Below are 20158 nucleotides of genomic sequence, written 5' to 3'. Positions count from 1 at the left end.
TTTTCTAGACCTCTGGGGTCCTGTGCTCCCCTGTGCTGTGGAGCAAGGCATAAAAAGTAGAGTGGCCTCAGACCTGCAGAAGGAGGCAGTCAGAGTGGTGTGGTCCCCTTCTAATGTGTTTCTGGTACTTAGTTGGCAGTTCCTAGTGATCTCCTTCTTCTTGACTAAGTGAAGTCCTGTCTCTGATTAGTGTATCAGCAGCACGTTTTACAAGGCTGGGTTTATTTTTCATCCCTTGAGTATCTTCTCATTCTTCGTTTGTATATATGCATGCAAATTCCATTCACATATTGGGCATTGCGTGTATATATCTGAGAGCAAAAATCCGCTTATGGGGTGCTCTACAGAAGAGGCCAATTAACCATGTCTACACTACAGCAAAACTTACGCGGGAAGCGGCGTGGGCCGAGGGAGGTGCTGGCTGCCGCTTCCCGCAGCCCCCATGTCCAGGAGCGGCGAACCGCGGCCAGTGGGAGCCGCGATCGGCTGAACCTGCGGATGCGGCAGGTAAACCAACCGTCCCGGCCCATCAGCAGATTTCTCTGATGGGCTGCGTGCGAAAGGTTGCTGATCCCTGGCCTAGATGATCATAATGGTCCCGTCTGGCCTTGTAAATCAGAGTATTGGACTTTCCTCACTACAGAAAGTTTACAACTGCAAAGCAGGCCTGATCTTGCCTGGATTTCTTCTTGAAACTCAGTCCTCAGTCTCCCATGCCTAAATTAAAAGTAGGAGAGGGGGGAAAATACTTGGTGTCACTTGAGCAGAGCTAACCTGGCTGGTCCAATTATGTAACCCTCTCCCCTCCCCTCAAGAATGTACTCATGCCCACACAAACTGGGAATACAGCACAATTTGTTTGTTGATCCCCTGCTCGCAGGGATTATTCAGCTTCATGGCTCAAAGCTGTATCTGAAGAAGCCAGTTTACATATGCGCAGCTGTGGCTGCCCTCCCCTTCTACTGAGCATGTGAGGGTATTTGACTAGAAGGACTCGATTAGAAAGGAAATCACTTTGCAAAAGAATCTTGTCCCTTTTATTCATGGCCACTTTTCTGCCTTTAATTTTTTTCATAGATATTAAGGTCAGAAGGGACCATTATGATCATCTAGTCTGACCTCTTGCACAACGCAGGCCACAGAATCTCACCCACCCACTCCTGCGAAAAACTTCTCACCTATATCTGAGCTATTGAAGTCCTCAAATCGTGGCTTAAAGACTTCAAGGAGCAGAGAATCCTCCATCAAGTGACCCGTGCCCCATGCTACAGAGGAAGGCGAAAAACCTCCAGGGCCTCTGCCAATCTGCCCTGGAGGAAAATTCCTTCCCGACCCCAGATATGGCGATCAGCTGAATCCTGATCACATGGGCAACATTCACCAACCACATACCCAGGAAAGAATTCTCTGTAGTAACTCAGATCCCACCCCATCTAACATCCCATCACAGGCCGTTGGGCCTATTTACCATGAATATTTAAAGATCAATTAATTGCCAAAATCATGTTATCTCATCATACCATCTCCTCCATAAACTTATCAAGTTTAATCTTAAAGCCAGATAGGTTTTTTGCCCCCTCAGCTTCCCTTGGAAGGCTATTCCAAAACTTCACTCCTCTGATGGTTAGGAACCTTCGTCTAATTTCAAGTCTAAACTTCCCCATGACCAGTTATATCCATTTGTTCTTGTGTCCATATTGGTACTGAGCTTAAATAATTCCTCTCCCTCTCCGGTATTTATCCCTCTGATATATTTATAGAGAGCAATCATATCTCCCCTCAACCTTCTTTTAGTTAGGCTAAACAAGCCAAGCTCCTTGAGTCTCCTTTCATAAGACAAGTTTTCCATTCCTCGGATCATCCTAGTAGCCCTTCTCTGTACCTGTTCCAGTTTGAATTCATCCTTCTTAAACATGGGAGACCAGAACTGCACACAGTATTCCAGGTGAGGTCTGACCAGTGGCTTGTATAACGGTACTAAAACCTCCTTATGCCTACTGGAAATACCTTGCCTAATGCATCCCAAGACCGCATTAGCTTTTTTCACGGCCACGTCACACTGGCGGCTCATAGTCATCCTGTGATCAACCAATACTCCAAGGTCCTTCTCCTCCTCCATTACTTCTAATTGATGCTTCCCCAACTTATAACTCAAATTCTTGTTATTAATCCCTGAATGCATAACCTTACACTTCTCACTATTAAATTTCATCCTATTACTATTACTCCAGTTTACAAGGTCATCCAAATTTTCCTGTATGATATCCCGGTCTCTCTCTAAATTGGCAATACCTCCCAGCTTTGTATCATCCACAAACTTTATTAGCACACTCCCATTTTTTGTGCCGAGGTCAGTAATAAAAAGATTAAATAAGATTGGTCCCAAAACTGATCTCTGAGGAACTCCACTGGTAACCTCCCTCCAGCCTGACCGTTCACCTTTCAGTAGGACCCGCTGTAGTCTCCCTTTTAACCAATTCCTTATCCACCTTTCAATTTTCATATTGATCCCCATCTTTTCCAGTTTAATTAATAATTCCCCATGTGGCATGGTATCAAACGCCTTACTGAAATCTAGGTAAATTAGATCCACTGCATTTCCTTTGTCTAAAAAATCTGTTACTTTCTCAAAAAAGGAGATCAGGTTGGTTTGGCACGATCTACCTTTTGTAAAACCATGTTTTATTTTGTCCCATTTACCAATGACCTCAATGTCCTTAACTACTTTCTCCTTCAAAATTTTTTCCAAGACCTTGCATACTACAGATGTCAAACTAACAGGCCTGTTGTTACCCAGATCACTTTTTTTTCCCTTTCTTAAAAATAGGAACTATGTTAGCAATTCTCCAATCATACGGTACAACCCATGAGTTTACAGATTCATTAAAAATTCTTGCTAATGGGCTTGCAATTTCATGTGCTAATTGCTATGGGAGTGTGAACTAGAGCTAACTACCACACAAGTGAGCCACTCTGGAGTTTTCCTAAGCATTGCAAATGCCAATCTTTTGCTCTAAAATAGAGACTTTGCTTCTATGCCAGAGTCTGACTTGGGGAGGTTCACTGGTTTGTGGGTCCACACGTTGTTCTTCTCTGAAAGTAATGAACAACAGGGGAGTTGCCCAGATCGATCCTCTTAGAAGAGGATTTCTCTCTAGTTCAATATAAGATATCGTTGTAAGCTGAGAATGAGAACAACAGAGCATTTATACCAGTCCTCTGGGACTGGGCACTCTGCTTTGAAAGATTGACTGTGTCATGGGAGCCTCACTCCAACAGCCAAGGGCAGAACTTGGCCTATGGTCTGTGAAGCCTTTTTAGATGGAAGACGCTATGTAAAAGTAAGATATTCTAGTGGTTTGGTTTATATTAAGGCTATGTTTTACTGCAAAAACAAAGGATATTTTTACTGAGAGAACTAACACAAGATAGTTATCTGAATGTAAAACCCTAGTGGAGACAAGACAAGTAGTCTTTAGCTCCATGTAGCTAGTCAAGGTAAACACTGGTGAGTGGTACAGGGTTAACTTTGACTAGCTACATCAAGGTAAGATTTACGAGTGCCTTGTCGCCACATAAAGTTCATACATTTCAAGGTCAGAAGGGACATGTGGATGTAAAATATACCCCCCTCCCTTTTTTTTTTTTAAATAACGAAGACAAAGCCTATGATTCAGCTGCAAGACCAGGTGAATACCATTCCCCCTGCAAACAAGGAGGAGTTCAACTCAGTGTAGTCTGGCATTATTAATCTTTCACTGGGCCTGGAAGTGACCCAATGCAAGAACTGCAAAAAACTTTGGTGTAGCATGTAAAATATAGGATTAAAGAGTAAATTTGGAAAGAGAGAAACTATCATGTTTGTAACATTTTTGGAGTTATTTAGGGAATCAATACAGATTTCAGTTTCATTAGAGTTGTACAGTAGGTTATTTTAAATGAGTTGAGAAGTATTAGTCCAATTCCTAGAGGACAGTTTCCCCAGAAACCACAGTGATAAAGGTTATAGTTGTTTAGTAGTTATCAACAGGTTCAGATGACGGCCATCTTCAAAAGCAACTGGTGACATGTAGATGCCTCAATTTTTGAGGAGCCCACCTGGAAACACCGTTAGGGGCGCGACTTTCTGAAAAGCAGGTCCTTTCAAGTTGGGCACCAAAATATTGAGGTTTATCCAAATCACTAGTCAGTCTTGAAAAGTTTGAGCTATATGGACATGAAGATGAAATACTACATTATACATGTTTTCTTCAGACATTCTTTGAATAGAGCTAGCTACAACTTATGGTTCAACAACTTTATTTTCTTCTCAATAAATGACCTTCCTTTAAGTTGAAAACTTTTATGGAAAATGTTTTTGTTCAAACTTTTTCCAGGTTTTCTATGAAAAAACGAAAAACGTTCAAATTTTTTTAACAAAACTTGCAAGTTTCTATGCAAATCTTGAGCAAGAGAACTGAGAAATGTTCATTTCTTTCAAAAATGTTCACAGATTATGTTTAGTGTTTTCTGAGCCACTCTAACTGTGAGGGGCACTAGTGGAAGAGTGTGGAGAAGCTGGAACTGCCACTGCCCATACGGAATCGGTGGACGGAGGACTTCTCTCTAGGGCTCTGATCCTGCAATCAGATCTGCAGGCATGGACTCCTGTGCATGCATGGAGTCCCACTTACCAATCCGATCGCATTATTGGGGTATGGTTCTGTCAGTCTGAAACCTTTGAGCACTAAATTCATTAAAAGGGGTGAAAAATTAAGAGTACCAAAGAAAACCGGCATCAAAGGAAAGCTGGATTCAAGTGTTGGAGCCTCTCTTGTCAGGAGAGGATAATTGAGAACTGTCTGAGCCCCAAACCTATGACAGTGGATTATCTGTTCTGTGTTTAAACAATTACCATAGTTTAGTGAGCTCTTGTATGTTAAACAAAACAAAAATGCTAGTGAATAAACCTACAGAACACTTGAGGTCCCCCACCACTGCCTTAAAGTGCTGTGGATTTGCTTTGAACAAGGTCACAGGGCATGAATAATGGTGTTTTTCTAGTGACCTTGACAAAGAAACAGCATGATTGCTCAGCCAACCCCTCCAAAACAAACGCACAGGCAGCAACGGCCAAAAAGGAAAGTGTTTCATAACTGTTGACTCTTGTGTTCTAGCAGCCAGTTTCTCCTTCTATTATTCTGGGGGCTTTTGTTTGTTTTTTTGGCATAACACGAATGGTTTTTGGCATGTAGAAGAAAAAGTCTAAATGTCATATGACACACCCTTATTTAGCAATCTTTATCTGGAAGCAAGATAATTATAAGTCAATCTCAGTTTCAGCTAGATTTGCTTTTCTCAAGATAATATACTTACTCTTCGTGTATGTGTCAAATGATTTCTTCAAAGGGCCTGTTGGTATATACTCAGGGTTACCTCTTTCCATACAAAAAGAACAAAATGTGTATAATTTCCTTTTTAGACTAAGGAAAACAACAAAAAGAACAAAAGCAATGTGTACATGAGAGCATGTTGTGTGTCTTCTGGTACATGCTGCAGTAATTCTGAGAGCAGTATGGTGGACTTGCTAGAAATTAAAAGGTACAGCACACTGAAAGCATAGCTCATCACTGTTTCAGAGCTCCATACAGTACACCATAGTTAGACCCTTAGTCATTATACATGAGAGATGGGTCTGAGGCTCAGTGTTCAGACTCAATGCTGAATTCCCCCAAAGTTTGGGAGTGTTCACTTCTGGGGTTTTAGTTAGAGCTGGTCAAAATTTTTGACCCAAATTACTTAGTCAAAAATGCTTTAAAAATTGTAACACTGCTAACTCTTCAATTTGTTTGATCTAAAGTTAATATCTCTTATATAAACCATTGTTCCAATGTTTTATTTACCAGAAACTGGGGGGATTATTTTAAACAAGATTTGTATAATAGTTTTTGTAGAATTCTAAAAAAGTGAAACATGAATACTGCAAAACTAGAAACAATGTCTGAATTGTGGGTTTCCAACTAATTTCAGTTAGGACTCATCCTGGTGTGGCTTTGCGTTCTACATGTTTTTATACCCAAGACAACATATAAGAGTTTTACAGACTTCTTCAGAGTCATGATAACAATAGAGTATTCGTGGTTTAACTCTTATCTATAAGAAACATTCCTATAAAGTAGTAATTCTCTTGTTGTGTACTAAGGAGATAACATTTTGGGGGATGTCTGTCTACCTCTTTATGGAGCGGGTGGGCTGGGCAGGGGGACTTTAAAACTGGCATCCAATGCAGCCCAATGCTGATAGCATTCTGACAGGATGCTTCTCCCTGATCCCTCCAAAACCCTAAAATAAAAGGCAATTTTCAATGTTGCATGGCAGGTTATTCTCTTGAGAGAAAATAAAAATATAAAAACATAAGAACGGCCATACTGGGTCAGACCAAAGGTCCATCCAGCCCAGTATCCTGTCTACCGACAGTGGCCAATGCCAGGTGCCCAGAGAGAGTGAACCTAACCTGATCAACTGATCTCTCTCCTGCCCTCCATCTCCACCTTCTGACAAACAGAGGCTAGGGACACCATTCCTTACCCATCCTGGCTAATAGTCATTAATGGACTTAACCTCCATGAATTTATCCAGTTCTCTTTTAAACCCTGTTATAGTCCTAGCCTTCACAACCTCCTCAGACAAGGAGTTCCACAGGTTGACTGTGCGCTGAGTGAAGAAGAATTTCCTTTTATTTGTTTTAAACCTGCTACCCATTAATTTCATTTGGTGGCCCCTAGTTCTTACATTATGGGAACAAGTAAATAACTTTTCCTTATTCACTTTCTCCACACCACTCATGATTTTATAGACCGCTATCATATCCCCCCTTAGTCTCCTCTTTTCCAAGCTGAAAAGTCCTAGCCTTTTTAATCTCTCCTCATATGGGACCCGTTCCAAACCCCTAATCATTTTAGTTGCCTTTTTCTGAACCTTTTCTAATGCCAGTATATCTTTTTTGAGATGAGGGGATCACATCTGTACACAGTATTCAAGATGTGGGCATACCATAGATTTATATGAGGGCAATAAGATATTCTCCGTCTTATTCTCTATCCCTTTTTTAATGATTCCTAACATCCTGTTTGCTTTTTTGACTGCTGCTGCACACTGCGTGGACGTCTTCAGAGAACTATCCACGATGACTCCAAGATCTTTCTCCTGATTAATTGTAGCTAAATTAGCCCCCATCATATTGTATGAATAGTTGGGCTTATTTTTTCCAATGTGCATTACTTTACATTTATCCACAATACATTTCATTTGCCATTTAGTTGCCCAATCACTTAGTTTTGTGAGATCTTTTCGAAGATCTTCACAGTCTGCTTTGGTCTTAACTATCTTGAGCAGTTTAGTATCATCTGCAAACTTTGCCACCTCACTGTTTACCCCTTTCTCCAGATCATTTATGAATAAGTTGAATAGGATTGGTCCTAGGACTGACCCTTGGGGAACACTACTAGCTACCCCTCTCCATTCTGAAAATTTACCATTTATTCTGACCCTTTGTTCCCTGTCTTTTAACCAGTTCTCAATCCATGAAAGGATCTTCCCTCTTATCCCATGACAACTTAATTTACATAAGAGCCTTTGGTGAGGGAACTTTTCAAAGGCTTTCTGGAAATCTAAGGACACTATGTCCACTGGATCCCCCTTGTCCACATGTTTGTTGACCCCCTCAAAGAACTTTAATAGATTAGTAAGACATGATCTCCCTTTACAGAAACCATATTGACTTTTGTGCAACAATTTATGTTCTTCTATGTGTCTGACAATTTTATTCTTTACTATTGTTTCAACTAATTTGCTTGGTACTGACGTTAGGATTGCCAGGATCACCTCTAGAGCCCGTCTTAAATATTGGCATTACATTAGCTATCTTCCAGATATTGAGTACAGTAGCTGATTTAAAGGACAGGTTACAAACCATAGTTAATAGTTCCGCAATTTTACATTTGAGTTCTTTCAGAACTCTTGGGTGAATGCCATCTGGTCCCAGTGACTTGTTACTGTTAAGTTTCTCAATTAATTCCAAAAAGTTGGGACTTAAAATGTTTGCTATCTTCCTACTTGGACAAAACTTCCAAGTGAAAACAGAATAAAAAGCTGAGCAAGGACATACGGGTTTGGTCCTTATTGGCTGGTCATTGGAAAGCAGGATATCTCACTCCATAAAATACAGGTATGAACTCTACCCGAACTTCTTGACTGGGAAATCCCTTGGGTTACTGGACTGCTTTCCTTGCCTCTCTGTGGTGCGCTAGTGGGCCCTGTGCATGCTCACAGAATTTTTTAAAAAATACAGGGTTTGTGGGCTGAAATTGTGCTTATGCCCTCATATAGCGATATTAACTCTGGGGATGCTTCTAATGTAAGGCCGATCAAACCAGTTTGGAAAAAAACCACCTCAAAGCTTTCCTTGTTCCTCAAGTGGAACACACATCCTCTCAGCACGGCAAGGCTCCCTCCTTGCAACGTCGCTTTTTCACTGGTGCTTTTGTTGATCCAGTTGTGCGTCTTAGACAGCTGTGGGTCCCAGATGCTGCTGAAGTCCAGGTTTGCCTTACCCAAAGACTCCAGTTTTCATGTTGAATTTGGTGGCATCGGGTCAGAGCTTTTGGGATTCAGACTGAGGCTTTATTTTGCGGGGAGGATGCAGGTGGGCAAGTTATTGGTGGTGGCGTTGGAAAGTACCTAACGCTCAAACCAGCACCCGTTGCATTCGCTGTGGATGGGGCCCCTCATGAGGTGGAGAAAACTGAAGAGGCCGACAGGAAAGTCCAAAGGCAGGGAGGAGTAGCTAATGGGAGGAGCAACCCTGGAAAGCTCTCGAGTCTCAGAGTCTCACTAAGCTTCAATTTTCTGACCGTGTTCATCTTAACACTAGTTGTTGCTGAGCTACATGAGCAGCTGTGAGATGTGGCACAGACACAGAACTAGAGTTTTTACCATACCGCCCCTCTGATAACTATGGGCCAAATTATTGAATGCAGGTACCTGAAGAGCATCACAACTTCTGTGCATTTATGCTTGTTAAATTCACAAATCCCACTGTGGGTCCGGCATATGCAGATCATTGTGCTTGCACAGCAGCATTTGCAGGTGCAATTTTTGCAGCCTAGACACAAGTCCCTTAATATGCAAAATGCCAAGAGGGCAGACAGATCTCCATTCTCATTCTTAATTGGCAGTCTTAACTGCAGTCATCAATTATTAAACCTGCCTTTGTCCAATAATTCACAATCTGCAGAATTCTGAGGTTCTATTGTTCCCATAATCCTTTAACATAAATACTGTATGGATCTGGGAGGTTCCAGGGCATAGTATGTGGTGATGTGGGAATTGTTTGCATGCTTCTTACAATTTGTTAGACAACGCATTGTCTTGTATAGAAAATGATCCATGGGACAGCTAATAGAATTGATATAAAGTTCTGTTGTGGGCAGGGGAAAAACCCACCTGAAGGCATAAAACAAAGAAATGCTCTGTGATTAATGTCCTTGCAGAATACAGTGGCCCTGGGCAAGAGCGTCTTATGATGAATGTTTTGAAACTATAAACATCTCGGTGTTAAACAAATGATATTATCAGACAGCTCCTGTTCGGGTAGGATTCATGCCCTGTGCATTTTCCAGCGTTAACCTTTTGAAAATAGTGATGACTGAGGCAGCATGCTTGCCAAGTTTGATACCTTTGGTTTTGTCCTTTCCACTTGGTTTTGGCTTGAATACAAGATCTGTTTGATTGGTGACCCTGTTCAGCTGTGAAGGTTATTACAAAATTCAAAGCCTTAATCATACGAATAACCCTTACTCACACAAATATTTCTACTGAAGTAACAAACTCATTGTGATGTTGAGCTTTTGCAGAAATGGGCCCCAGGAGTTGTATATGTCCCAGTTGTATCCCCCCCGCCCCGACTATCTAAACCAGACTAGATTGGACATTGTCAGTTCTAAAAGATATTTATTATTTTCTTTTAATTTTTTTTACCAGATTCTTTGTTGATGGAAGTATCTCATATAGAATCTAACTTTCTAATATTGGTATCCCATACATATCAGACATTCATTCCAGACTGGACACACTGGTAAATGTGTACTGTTTAAGTTTTTTGTGTAGGAATTCATAACTCCCTGAAGTGATCTGCCTTGTATTCATCCTTGTCAAATACATACAGCAAAACCAGTGTTGCTGATTGACATTCCCATCCCAACCCAATGTGACCTACGACTGTTTGATTATTAGTGCTGAATACTATAGCTGACCTCTAGGACTTGCTTTCCTGGTGGTGATAAGCAGAGCTAACTACAGACAGGGGCAAGCAGGAGTGATAGTTTTCTTCTTGCCTTTCTTCACAAACCTCACTCAGCTGCTGTGTATTTTCTAAATAATGTTAAAATAACCCCCAGAATGCTGTTCAGGACTACGACTAGTGTGGATGATGGTAAAAGTTAACAATGCAGAATGTGCGGTGGCGATAGGGAATAATCAGCCTCGAAGTTTTGGAGCAGTTATGGTCTGTCACCAATGAAATCATTCCCCCATGTTTTAAGACAGAAAAAAATAGCATCTGGTAATGTCTCCTCTTACATTGCATACCTACAAGCATATTTGTTTACTGTGAAGTATTCGGGAAAGATCAGCCGATTTTAGGCAAAATAAGATCTAGTTCAAACCAAATCCAGGGTGAATGGATTTTTGAGGGTCCCAACTTTCACTTTACTTTTCCCTCCGTGTTCTGGTCAGGACTAGCAATGGAAGGTACAAGCAACCTCACAAGACAGAAACCTTATGAGAACTAACAGAATCTTGCAATTCAAAGAGGTGTGGTTAAGCATCCAGACTCTTGTCTAAACTACTGTAATCTCCAAGCCCATGGTGGCACATCCATCCCTGGCATGTAATCTAAAATGTCTCTGAAATTACACACATACACTTCATAGTGTTCTCTCATCTTAGGCTTCGACTTCATGATGGAAAGCTCATTAAGGACAGGCGCCACCACCTTCGAACGTACCCCAACTGCTTTGTTGCAAAGGAGCTTACAGACTGGCTGATTGACCACAAGGAAGCACCAGACCGAGAGACAGGCATCCGCCTAATGCAGAAGCTAATGGACCATTACATCATCCATCATGGTTTGTAAATTCTAGTTACCCTTTAACTTGCCCAAGAGAGAAAATTCAGTGTCTGGACTGGTCATTTCCCAGTCTGTTCCCACTTATCAGACTGACTTACTTATTTAGGATCCACTTCTGCAACCCTTTCTCATGCGAGTACTTCAGCTGAAGCCAATGGAATGATCCCCTGGAGTTTGAGATGTGCAGAACTGGACTCCTGTTTAATTGCACTACTTCGCAGGTTGCACTGTGCTCACAGTCTCTTGCACTGCAGCCGCTCTAGAAGAGAGGCTGTGGCTGCACGTGAATGAAATAACCCTCGGAGGTGTGTCTCATGGGAAAAGGTGGACCAATAATGCAACTGGTTCTAGCTCAGTCACCCTGTCCTGAACACCAGGACATCCCTGCAACATGGTTGTATTACGCAAACGCTCAAAGGGCTGAAACTGCATGATAGAAGAAATTTAAAGAATGTAGTAAAATTCATTTTTACTGCACCAGCCTAGTGTCCCTTGACATTCCAGCTCATCTCTAGGGTGGGGACAGTGGGAGTGCAGCTTGCATGCCAGCGAGCGCTACACTGTGATCGGATTGTGGCATCCCAGGGGCCAATGCAAACATGCAGGAAAGCCTCCCGTGGAAATGAAAAACATACAGTGCCTTTTTCAAGGCCTGTCTTTAAAGACTCACTTGGCACCCAGCTCCAAACGGGTCCTGACCAATGGCTCCTACTATTCTGGCTCTTAATTTTTTTTTTAACTTGCAACAGCTGTGCTTTATTTTTATACAAACACTGGCCTGGGTCATGTTGTTAGATACCTGGGAAAGGCATGGTCCAGAGAACTGAGTATTGGAGCAAGAGAGAGGAATTCCTGAGGTTTAATCCTCACTCTGATGCTGACTTGCTCTATGCCTTCCTTGGTTAAATCTCTGCCTCCGTATCTCCATCTGAAAAATGGGCATAATAAAAATACTTTAATTCTTAGGGGCAGAGATTAGAATTAAAGCCCCAATTGCATAAATGCTTGCAGGATTAGGGTCTAACTTCTTAGGGTCCAGTGCTGGGAGTTCTAGAATCTTTTTTGTATATTCTCTCATGTTTAAACATGGCTGTTGCTATCTACATTCTAGCACAGTTAACCTGGTTGGCGTTAACAGATTTATTTCCCTTTCTTTTTGAGAGAACTGGACTGGCCCTGCCATGCTCTAGACCAGTGCTTCTCAAGCTATCTGATGTGGGGGGGCCGGCATTTTTTTCCCCCAATCTGCGCGCAGACCAGCAGCCCATGGCTCGTGGCCCGGCACCGGTCCGCGGATCACTGCTTTGAGTAGCACTGCTCTAGACCACTGGGGCTGGAGACTGGTTTTCAGATGGTTCTTAGACAAATCCTTGTCTTCCCTGATGAAGGAAATAGTTTGAGAACTCTTCTGGCAACCGCTAGGTTGTAACTGTAGTAATAACAACTAGCTTTTATGTAGTGCTTTACATCAATCAATCCTGATATAGTTTACAAAGGAGGTCAGAATCACTATCCTTATTTTACAGATGGGGAAACTAAGGCACAGAGGGAAGAGATGTGCCCAAGGTCACCCAGCACCAGAGTTGGGTATCCTGAGTCCCAGGCCAGTGCACTGTTCACTCAGCCACACTACTTCATACACGGCAGCTAGGGTGAGGCTGTTTGTTGCTTGTGTTGACTGAGGCATAGGCAAGAGATTCGTTTAGGGTGAAACTCAGCCCCGCATAGAGGATCAGTACAAGACAGATGCACTTCTTAAAACCTGTCTGAGGGCTTGTGGTCAGACTTGCATGGTGCATAAACGGTCCCTGGGCTGGTTCTTCACATGGGGTTGGATTTCACCCTTGGTGCATGGGCATGAAAGATGTTTGTGGGCACTTGCTGGTAGTGTGAAGAGTGGCTGTCTCACATTTAACTTTGATTTGACTAGAGATGAGTCTGGGCCAAAATCCCACATCAGATTAACCCCACTTCCTTGAAACTTGGAGATGTTTGGAACCAGATCCCAAGGCACTGGTGTTCCTGCTTTGGTGATCTGGTGGGAGACAATCCTCTGGATTAAAAACATCTAGCTGTTTAACACGCAATCAAAAACTCCCAGGATGTTATCAGGAAACTAAAAATCCTCTTCCTGGAGATAAAATCGCATGAGGGTTAATAACAAACTGCACTCTGCTTCCCAAAACTAAAGCCTCCGCACCTCTGGCAAAGCGGTGTCTGCACGTGGTCCCATTGCAGGATTACCTACGAGCTCTGTCCCCAGCCTCATCCTGCCAGTGAAAATGGCAGCTCCATTTAGACTATAGAAAGGAATGCAATCAGCTTGGTTTCCGAGGGGAGGAAAGGGGACGGGGAGGTGGGCAAGACAGCTCAGTTTATTTTTTAGCAGCGAATAAAAGTGAGCTTGCTCTCTCCCTCCCTGGAACAACAAAAAGCCAGAAGGGCCCATTCGGTCCTTTTGCATAACGCAGAATTTCACCCATTGATTCATACATCAAGCTCAATAACTGGTGGTTGAACTGGAGTGTGTCATCCAGACCCTCGGTCGTGACTGGTAGAATTCAAGTGCAGAGAATCTAGCACGCCCATTGGTCTTAAGGCCAAACCCTAGTTATACACACCCTTGTGACTGGGTATGGAATAAGCATCCACATTTTGCAGATATTTGCTGGTTTTTATAATGGGCCAAGCCAAAACCCCATAGTTGAATCAGACCCAAGCTTTGGGGCATCTGAGGTCCTCATACTTGATGCTAGAACCATCTTTAAGGAGAGACTCAAACTACTCTCTGCACTTATTTAAATGAGTAGTCCTCTCTCTTTAATAGCACACAGAATGTAAGTTTTGCTGCCAGATCTCTTGCCTTCATTGAAGTCTTTCTGCACTGCTGCTTAACTTTGCAGGATGTAACATCTGTCCTTAGTGTCCAATGCATGGACTCAAGCCATATAACCGTAGGGCACTTGAGGGAATGGAAACAGCCTCTGCGATTGACCAGCCGAGTGAACTTGTTGCGTGATGCGCACACTCTGCGATATACTTAACAAAGGCAAAATCTGCAACGGAGAGCAAATGGTCAGGGAAGGAGCAAGGGCGACTTGTGCTGAATGGGCCTGAATGTTCAGCTTTCAGCCGACAGTTTGGCAGAATACACTTCAGGCCTGTTTCCCCTGCAGGAGCTACACAAGGCTGGCTTGTGTATGTCACACAGAGCCTGACGCTGGCTGAAACCAAAATAAACACAGACTCCTAGGGTGCCTTCTTCCTGCAGTCTGGGACAGTGTGTACAAGCAAAGCCTTGGGCTGTGGTGAGGGGAGCTCCGGGGTCTGTGGGGCAGAGAGTACATGAGACGATGGATTGCCTGATTCTTTCTCCGAGCATCCTGCCTCTCTAGTCTGGTTATAGGCCACGAGGAGGGGAAGGAGTCTAAAAAGATGATTTTTAAGAGCCGTGTCCAGTGTGTCCTCCAAAGAATTCAGTGTGTTCTCGTCTTGCTGGGGAGGTGATGGCTAGTTTGGCCCGAACACTCTCCCAAGTACCCTTCTTCCTCAAGTCTTCACTTCACACTCAGCCTTTTCTGAGGCTTGTAGAAGTTTTGGTGACTCTCTCCAGCTTGTGTTTGCTCACCTTTCTTGGTTCTTCTCAGAAGCAAAAGGCCCCAAATCTCTCTCTCTTTCTGTATCTTGTGGCATATTTCTGGGCTGACTTGCAGCAGGAAGTGCTAGATGTTATGAGAGACCTTATTCATGTGACACTATTTATTCCTTCCGCACACCCCACCCAGAGGTGAGCATCCACCCTCTGAACAACGGACACCGCTCTCTCTTTCAGGCCTGCAGGATTTTAACCTCCAGTTTTGGAAGGAGGGTTGTAAAATGACCTGGCAGATTTCCTCTGGCTGAAAAGTTACAAAAATGTGTCTGTAAGTTGAGGGTTAGTCTGGTACATTTTTCCCCACAGAAAGTTTTAGGTGAAATGCCAAAAAACCAAAAATGTGCCCCATTTGTTTTCATCAGCATTTTACGTTTTCAGCTAAAATCTTTCAGTGATAAAACAAAATCTTCTATGGAAAGGAAACGCGTTTCTTTTTGTGGAAAATCCTGTCACCAAAGCCCCAAATTTCCCTCCAAACGATCAAGAGAGAACATGTTTGACTTAGTTGAGGGTGCAGAATACTGCGTGTATGCGCAGGTAGAGTGGGTGTAGTTAATGTCTGTGGGAAAATGTACCTGTCCTGTGTTCTTGTCCAGCTCTGCCCCAGAAGTAGCTGCATGTTAGTGATCTTGTGACTATAGCTAACACCTTTTGGGCACTTCAGGATGGAAATGTAGATTATTTACAGAAATGACAATCAGAGGTGAATTTAAATAGCTGTTGCTTGTAACACCCGGGCACCTAGTGCAAAGTGGCAAACCCGTTGTGCTAAATGCTGGACAGACCAATGATTGGGGCAGTCCCCATATTAACTTAGTCTTTCAGACTTGTTAAGAAGAGTTTCTCACCCTATGAGATCTGGCATGACAGGGCAGATCCAAATGGGGGAGAGTACAAAATGAAGGCTGAAAATCCAGATTGTAGGGGCCAGATTTTCAAGAAGAGCCTTCATCTCGATATTAGCGGGGGAAGGGAGATGGGATAATATGTCACTGTTCTCAGTGGGCGCTACGGCGCTCTGATGAAGAATCTGCCCACTTCATTCAGGTGCCTAAACAGGAGCTGAAAACCTCCCCTAAGCCCTTAACAACAGGAGTGTGGTAACACTGGAGTTCGCATTTACGCTCTCCTTACTGGAGCTGAGGAGGTGGAAGGCAGGTGCAGCTTTCCTTGACTTCAACCCCTCTTTTGTAGTGGAGTTTAGAAACAACCCTCTTGACCACTGCGATGCAAACAGTCTCTCTGTTGTTATCGGCTGCCTGGTGAGAGATGAATACCTTGTACATTAGGCTGCCATGAATAAAAATACCCTCTCTTGCTGCCCTTTATTACAGCAGCCTGAAGGAGCAGCAATTAGTCCAGAGTTAACCATTAACACTTAACTCTGATTATTTGCCATCTTGCCAGCTATTTTTTTTTTCCACCACCAGGTTGACAGTTTCAAAGAAAACCATTTTTTGATTAAAGTCTTTGGAACGCTGGGCGGGACCGAAGCTTTTGGTCACCAAAGACGTCATCCTTCCACGTTTCTGTTAATCCCCTGTTGAATGCATGCGGCTGACTTTATTATTTCCTGATTTGTGATCATTTCTTTTTCTTAGTCCTCTAGTAAGAGGGCTCTCTGCTCACCTCCATGTGGAGAGAATTGCTGGGAATCTGGCTAGTTAAAATCCATTCCCCTTCCCCTAAGCGAGTCCCAACATCCTTGAGAGGGTCAAGAATAATACCATGAAATGCATTGCCTGGACTATTGCTTACTTGTGAGATATGATCTAACTAGGTACTATAGCATACACTGGGCCCAGAATTGGAAATTGGGTATTGTCTGCCAGGCCTTTAAGCTGCAAAAGTGCGTCTTCTTTCCATGGGCTCAAGCCTGTAAGACTCTGAGCATATTAACTTCCATTTATCCCTCTCCTTCCCATGAAACTGATTGTAACGCCATAGGAACCATCAACACCGCTGGGCAAAACTCCCTTAATCTCTAAAACAGCTGTGTGCTTGAATAGACTTCCTCCTGCCTGCTGCATCTTGTGTTTGTAGCTTTGCATTTTGTCACCATGAAGGCAATTCAGGGAGCACGTTTTTTAAGTCTTACCATAATACTTAGCACTAGAGCCAGTCAAGCAAAGGCAGGCATAGTTCTACGAAACATTCCTGAAGAAATGAACATTTTGTTTTTTACTCCAAACTTTCTGTGACATTTTTTATATGAAACTTCAAAAGGCAACTTTTTAAAATCTCTGATTAATTCTTCCTCTCCTGCCCGCCCCCCACAATTCAATAGGGAAAAAAAATCTTCCTTCTTATGGTGGGGTGGGATGTTTTTGTGTTTCTTGGTTTTTTTTATTAATAGGTTGTTTCTTCCTACTGAAACAAAACTTTTTTTACAACAGGAAAAAACCTTTTTGACATGAACAACCCCTCCCAAACTTTTGACCTGCTCTACTTACCACTTAGTGCAAGCTCACCATGGATCTCAAAGCACTTTCCCTAAATGGGTATTATCCCTATTTTACAGGTAGGGGAAACTGAGGAAGAGAGGCGCTGTGACTTATTCAAGTTCAAACAGTAAGTCAGTGGGAGAGCTGAGCTCAGTTCTTCCAGGTCCTTAGAACAGTGGTCTGCCTCTGTGACCATATTGTCTCTCAATGGTCTCTCACATATCTGCACGCACCTCCCAGAGGGCATGTACAAATGAGGAATGCACAAATACCCAAGGTGTGCATGCAAATGAGGTGTGGTCCCTTAAATTAGGTGGCTATAGATGCATGCACCTAACTTTAAAGATCTGATGTCAGACCTGATGGATTGCCATGTGAATGAATCGGGCAGAGTGGATGCAGATTGATTGTGTGGAAAAATCTCTTTTATAGTTGCATTTAGATATCAAAGCTTCTGCAATAGGGGAAAAGGAATGTAAATATTCTGAGGCAATTGAATGGGTTTTTGGCTGCTACATTCCCCCACCCTCTCTAAGCTTGCCTAAAAGTGGCAGTGGCTTTTTAACCCACGGGACTAGGAGAGGATTGCATTTCTTTTTTTAAGCTTATAGGTGAACTGCAACATTTAGACTTGAAAAAAAAGTCTTCCTTTTCCATTCAGTCATCTAATGAGAGCTCTAAATGTAGCTATTAAGGACCAGAACTTACTCCAGTTCCTTCCTGCAAAGTTCTGTGCATGTGACTGGCTGCCTGCCCCAAACACGGGTGTGCAGCTATTGTGCATGGGACCCTGTTTGGTGTTTGAATGCCCATCTGCCCTAGTGCATGCAGGAATGGTTTCTACACAGCTCATTGTAGTAATCATAAAGTTGGAGGTCTGGAACCTGGGCCACGGTGTACTGCCTGTACCTCCTAAATGACTGAAAACTGTGTTGTGCTCAGGCTGGAGTTTGCATTATGGGGTAGTGTTTAAGCCTGCAGTCCTGATGTCGTCTGCTTTGATTTTCTTTCCAGTTTGTGATGAACACTCAGACTACAAGGATGCCAAGTTGCTGTACCGTTTCCGCAAGGACGACGGGACCTTCCCTCTCAACAAGGATGTAAAGGTGTTCATGAGGGGGCAGAGCCTTTATGAGACGTACGTGAGTCCTTCCCTGAAAGGTCTATCACCGTGCAGGCTGCTGGCTGCCTTTGCAGCTCCAGAGTCAGGAATCTGAACCGTTGCCAATGTTTCTCTTGCGCCATCAACTGGTATCTCCAGCTCTGACTCCTTGCTGCCTTTCTCACTGCAGGACTATCTGGACTGAAGTGCAGAGATGGCTGTGAATTGGAATGCAGGATCAGAACTCTTTGCCGCTTTGGGGGGGAGTTCACATTCAGATCCAGATCTGGGCTTCAAGCCATTGCTAACGAATATGGTTCACTATGGTTGAAGTGCTAGCCTAGGATTTGGGAGGTCTGGGTTTGAGGTCCTGCTTTGCCACAGACTTCCTGGGTGACCTTGGGCAAATCAGTTAGACTCTCTCTGCATCATTTTCCCCCTATACAATGGGACAACAGCACTGTCCTGCCTCACAGGGGTGTTGTGAGAATAATTGCATTAAAGTTTATGAGATGCTAAGATACTTTGGTAATGTGGGTGCTCCGACATGTAGCTTAGATTCCATGGACAGCTTCCTTTCACTGAGGGGGAGGGGAAGAGGAAGACACAGAAACACACACACGCAAAGATGGGTTCTCTCTGTGTGTGGAGATTTCGCTAATTACTCCTCCAGGTCAAAAAACAGCTTCTTCTCTGAGTCTGACTGGGGAAATGGGCTGGAGAATCTGGATCTCTACATTCCAGTAAGCCTCTTAATAGGACTGGAAGGCAGAACACAAGTAGCTGATCAGCGTTGCTGCCCTCTTTTGTGGTTGTGGGGAAGCAGAGCTCTGGTAAGGTAGGAATGATTAAAAGGAGATGGGTCTTTCTGGGCTGTTGAATTCAGATGGCCCAGCCAATCTACCAACAGGGGAACCACACAGGGAGTCTGGCAAAGCTAGGAACTGATCTCAAATCTCACATCTTAACCACAGCCCTCCCCCTTCTCTCTGTTATAATCAATTATCCAGTATGTTCTAGTGGTCCCAGCACAGGGCCGGGAACCTGGCGTTCCAGACGTTGAGCCTACTACTACTCCGTGCTGACCTTAAGCAAATCACTTAATCTCTGTGTTTTTATTTTTCTCCCATCTGCTAAATGGGAATGGAAAATACCAACCTTGCAGGGGCTATCTTATATGATCAATGCTTTTACATTGCTTCAAAAAGTATAAAAAAGCTATATGCAGGCTAACTATTCTGCCTGAAATGAAACCCTGGACAGGCTTGGTTTGGAATTGAGGAGCTAAATTCCAGAAGTTGTGTATAATCTCCTCACACGAGTTATTTTCCTCTAAGGGAAACACAGGCCTGATGCCAGCAGGGATCCTCACCATTCTTCCTGCATTGGACTTGGATGCTGTTGCTGGCATCTCCCGTCATGTGACACATTTCTTGGCTTCTGTTAGAGCAGATTGAAAAACGTTAGTAGTTTGTCTTGGAAAACTTTGAAAAAATTTAACTTTTTTCCAAATTTTCATGTGTGTGTTTGTTTTTTTGCATTTTACAAAACAACCATAAGGTTCTGGGATTTTGAAACCCGCCCCCCCGCCCAACCTTTTTGGCTTCTTGGTTTCCCCACCCCCCTCCTTTTCCAGTGGCAAATTTGGAGGCAGGGGAGAAAAAATCAGATCCTATTTTTGTCATAAAAAAAAAAAAAATCACAACTGACACCAATTCTATCTCAATGCCTGGGGTTTTTGGGGTTTTTTTTTTTTTTTTTTGGCTTTTGGGGTTCATTTTTTGTTTTTT

The 20158-nt window shown here is 43.1% G+C and overlaps 1 protein-coding gene across 2 annotated transcripts in view; it reads left to right on the top strand.

Moving 5' to 3' along the window:
- Positions 1 to 20158, top strand: part of LOC144273725 (DEP domain-containing mTOR-interacting protein-like) — a 59582-nt gene that overhangs the window by 21053 nt on the left and 18371 nt on the right. For both annotated transcript variants that reach the window (XM_077832412.1, XM_077832411.1), the window contains exons 2-3: positions 10987 to 11165; positions 18281 to 18404. In XM_077832412.1, the coding sequence (XP_077688538.1) occupies positions 11129 to 11165; positions 18281 to 18404 (161 nt within the window). In that variant the 5' untranslated portion in view covers positions 10987 to 11128. The remainder of the gene's footprint in view (positions 1 to 10986; positions 11166 to 18280; positions 18405 to 20158) is intronic.

Source organism: Eretmochelys imbricata, chromosome 13 (assembly GCF_965152235.1).
Source record: "Eretmochelys imbricata isolate rEreImb1 chromosome 13, rEreImb1.hap1, whole genome shotgun sequence".
Classification (NCBI taxonomy): domain Eukaryota; kingdom Metazoa; phylum Chordata; order Testudines; family Cheloniidae; genus Eretmochelys; species Eretmochelys imbricata.
Note: the sequence above shows the minus strand (reverse complement) of the source record. Positions and strands in the feature narration are given on the sequence as shown.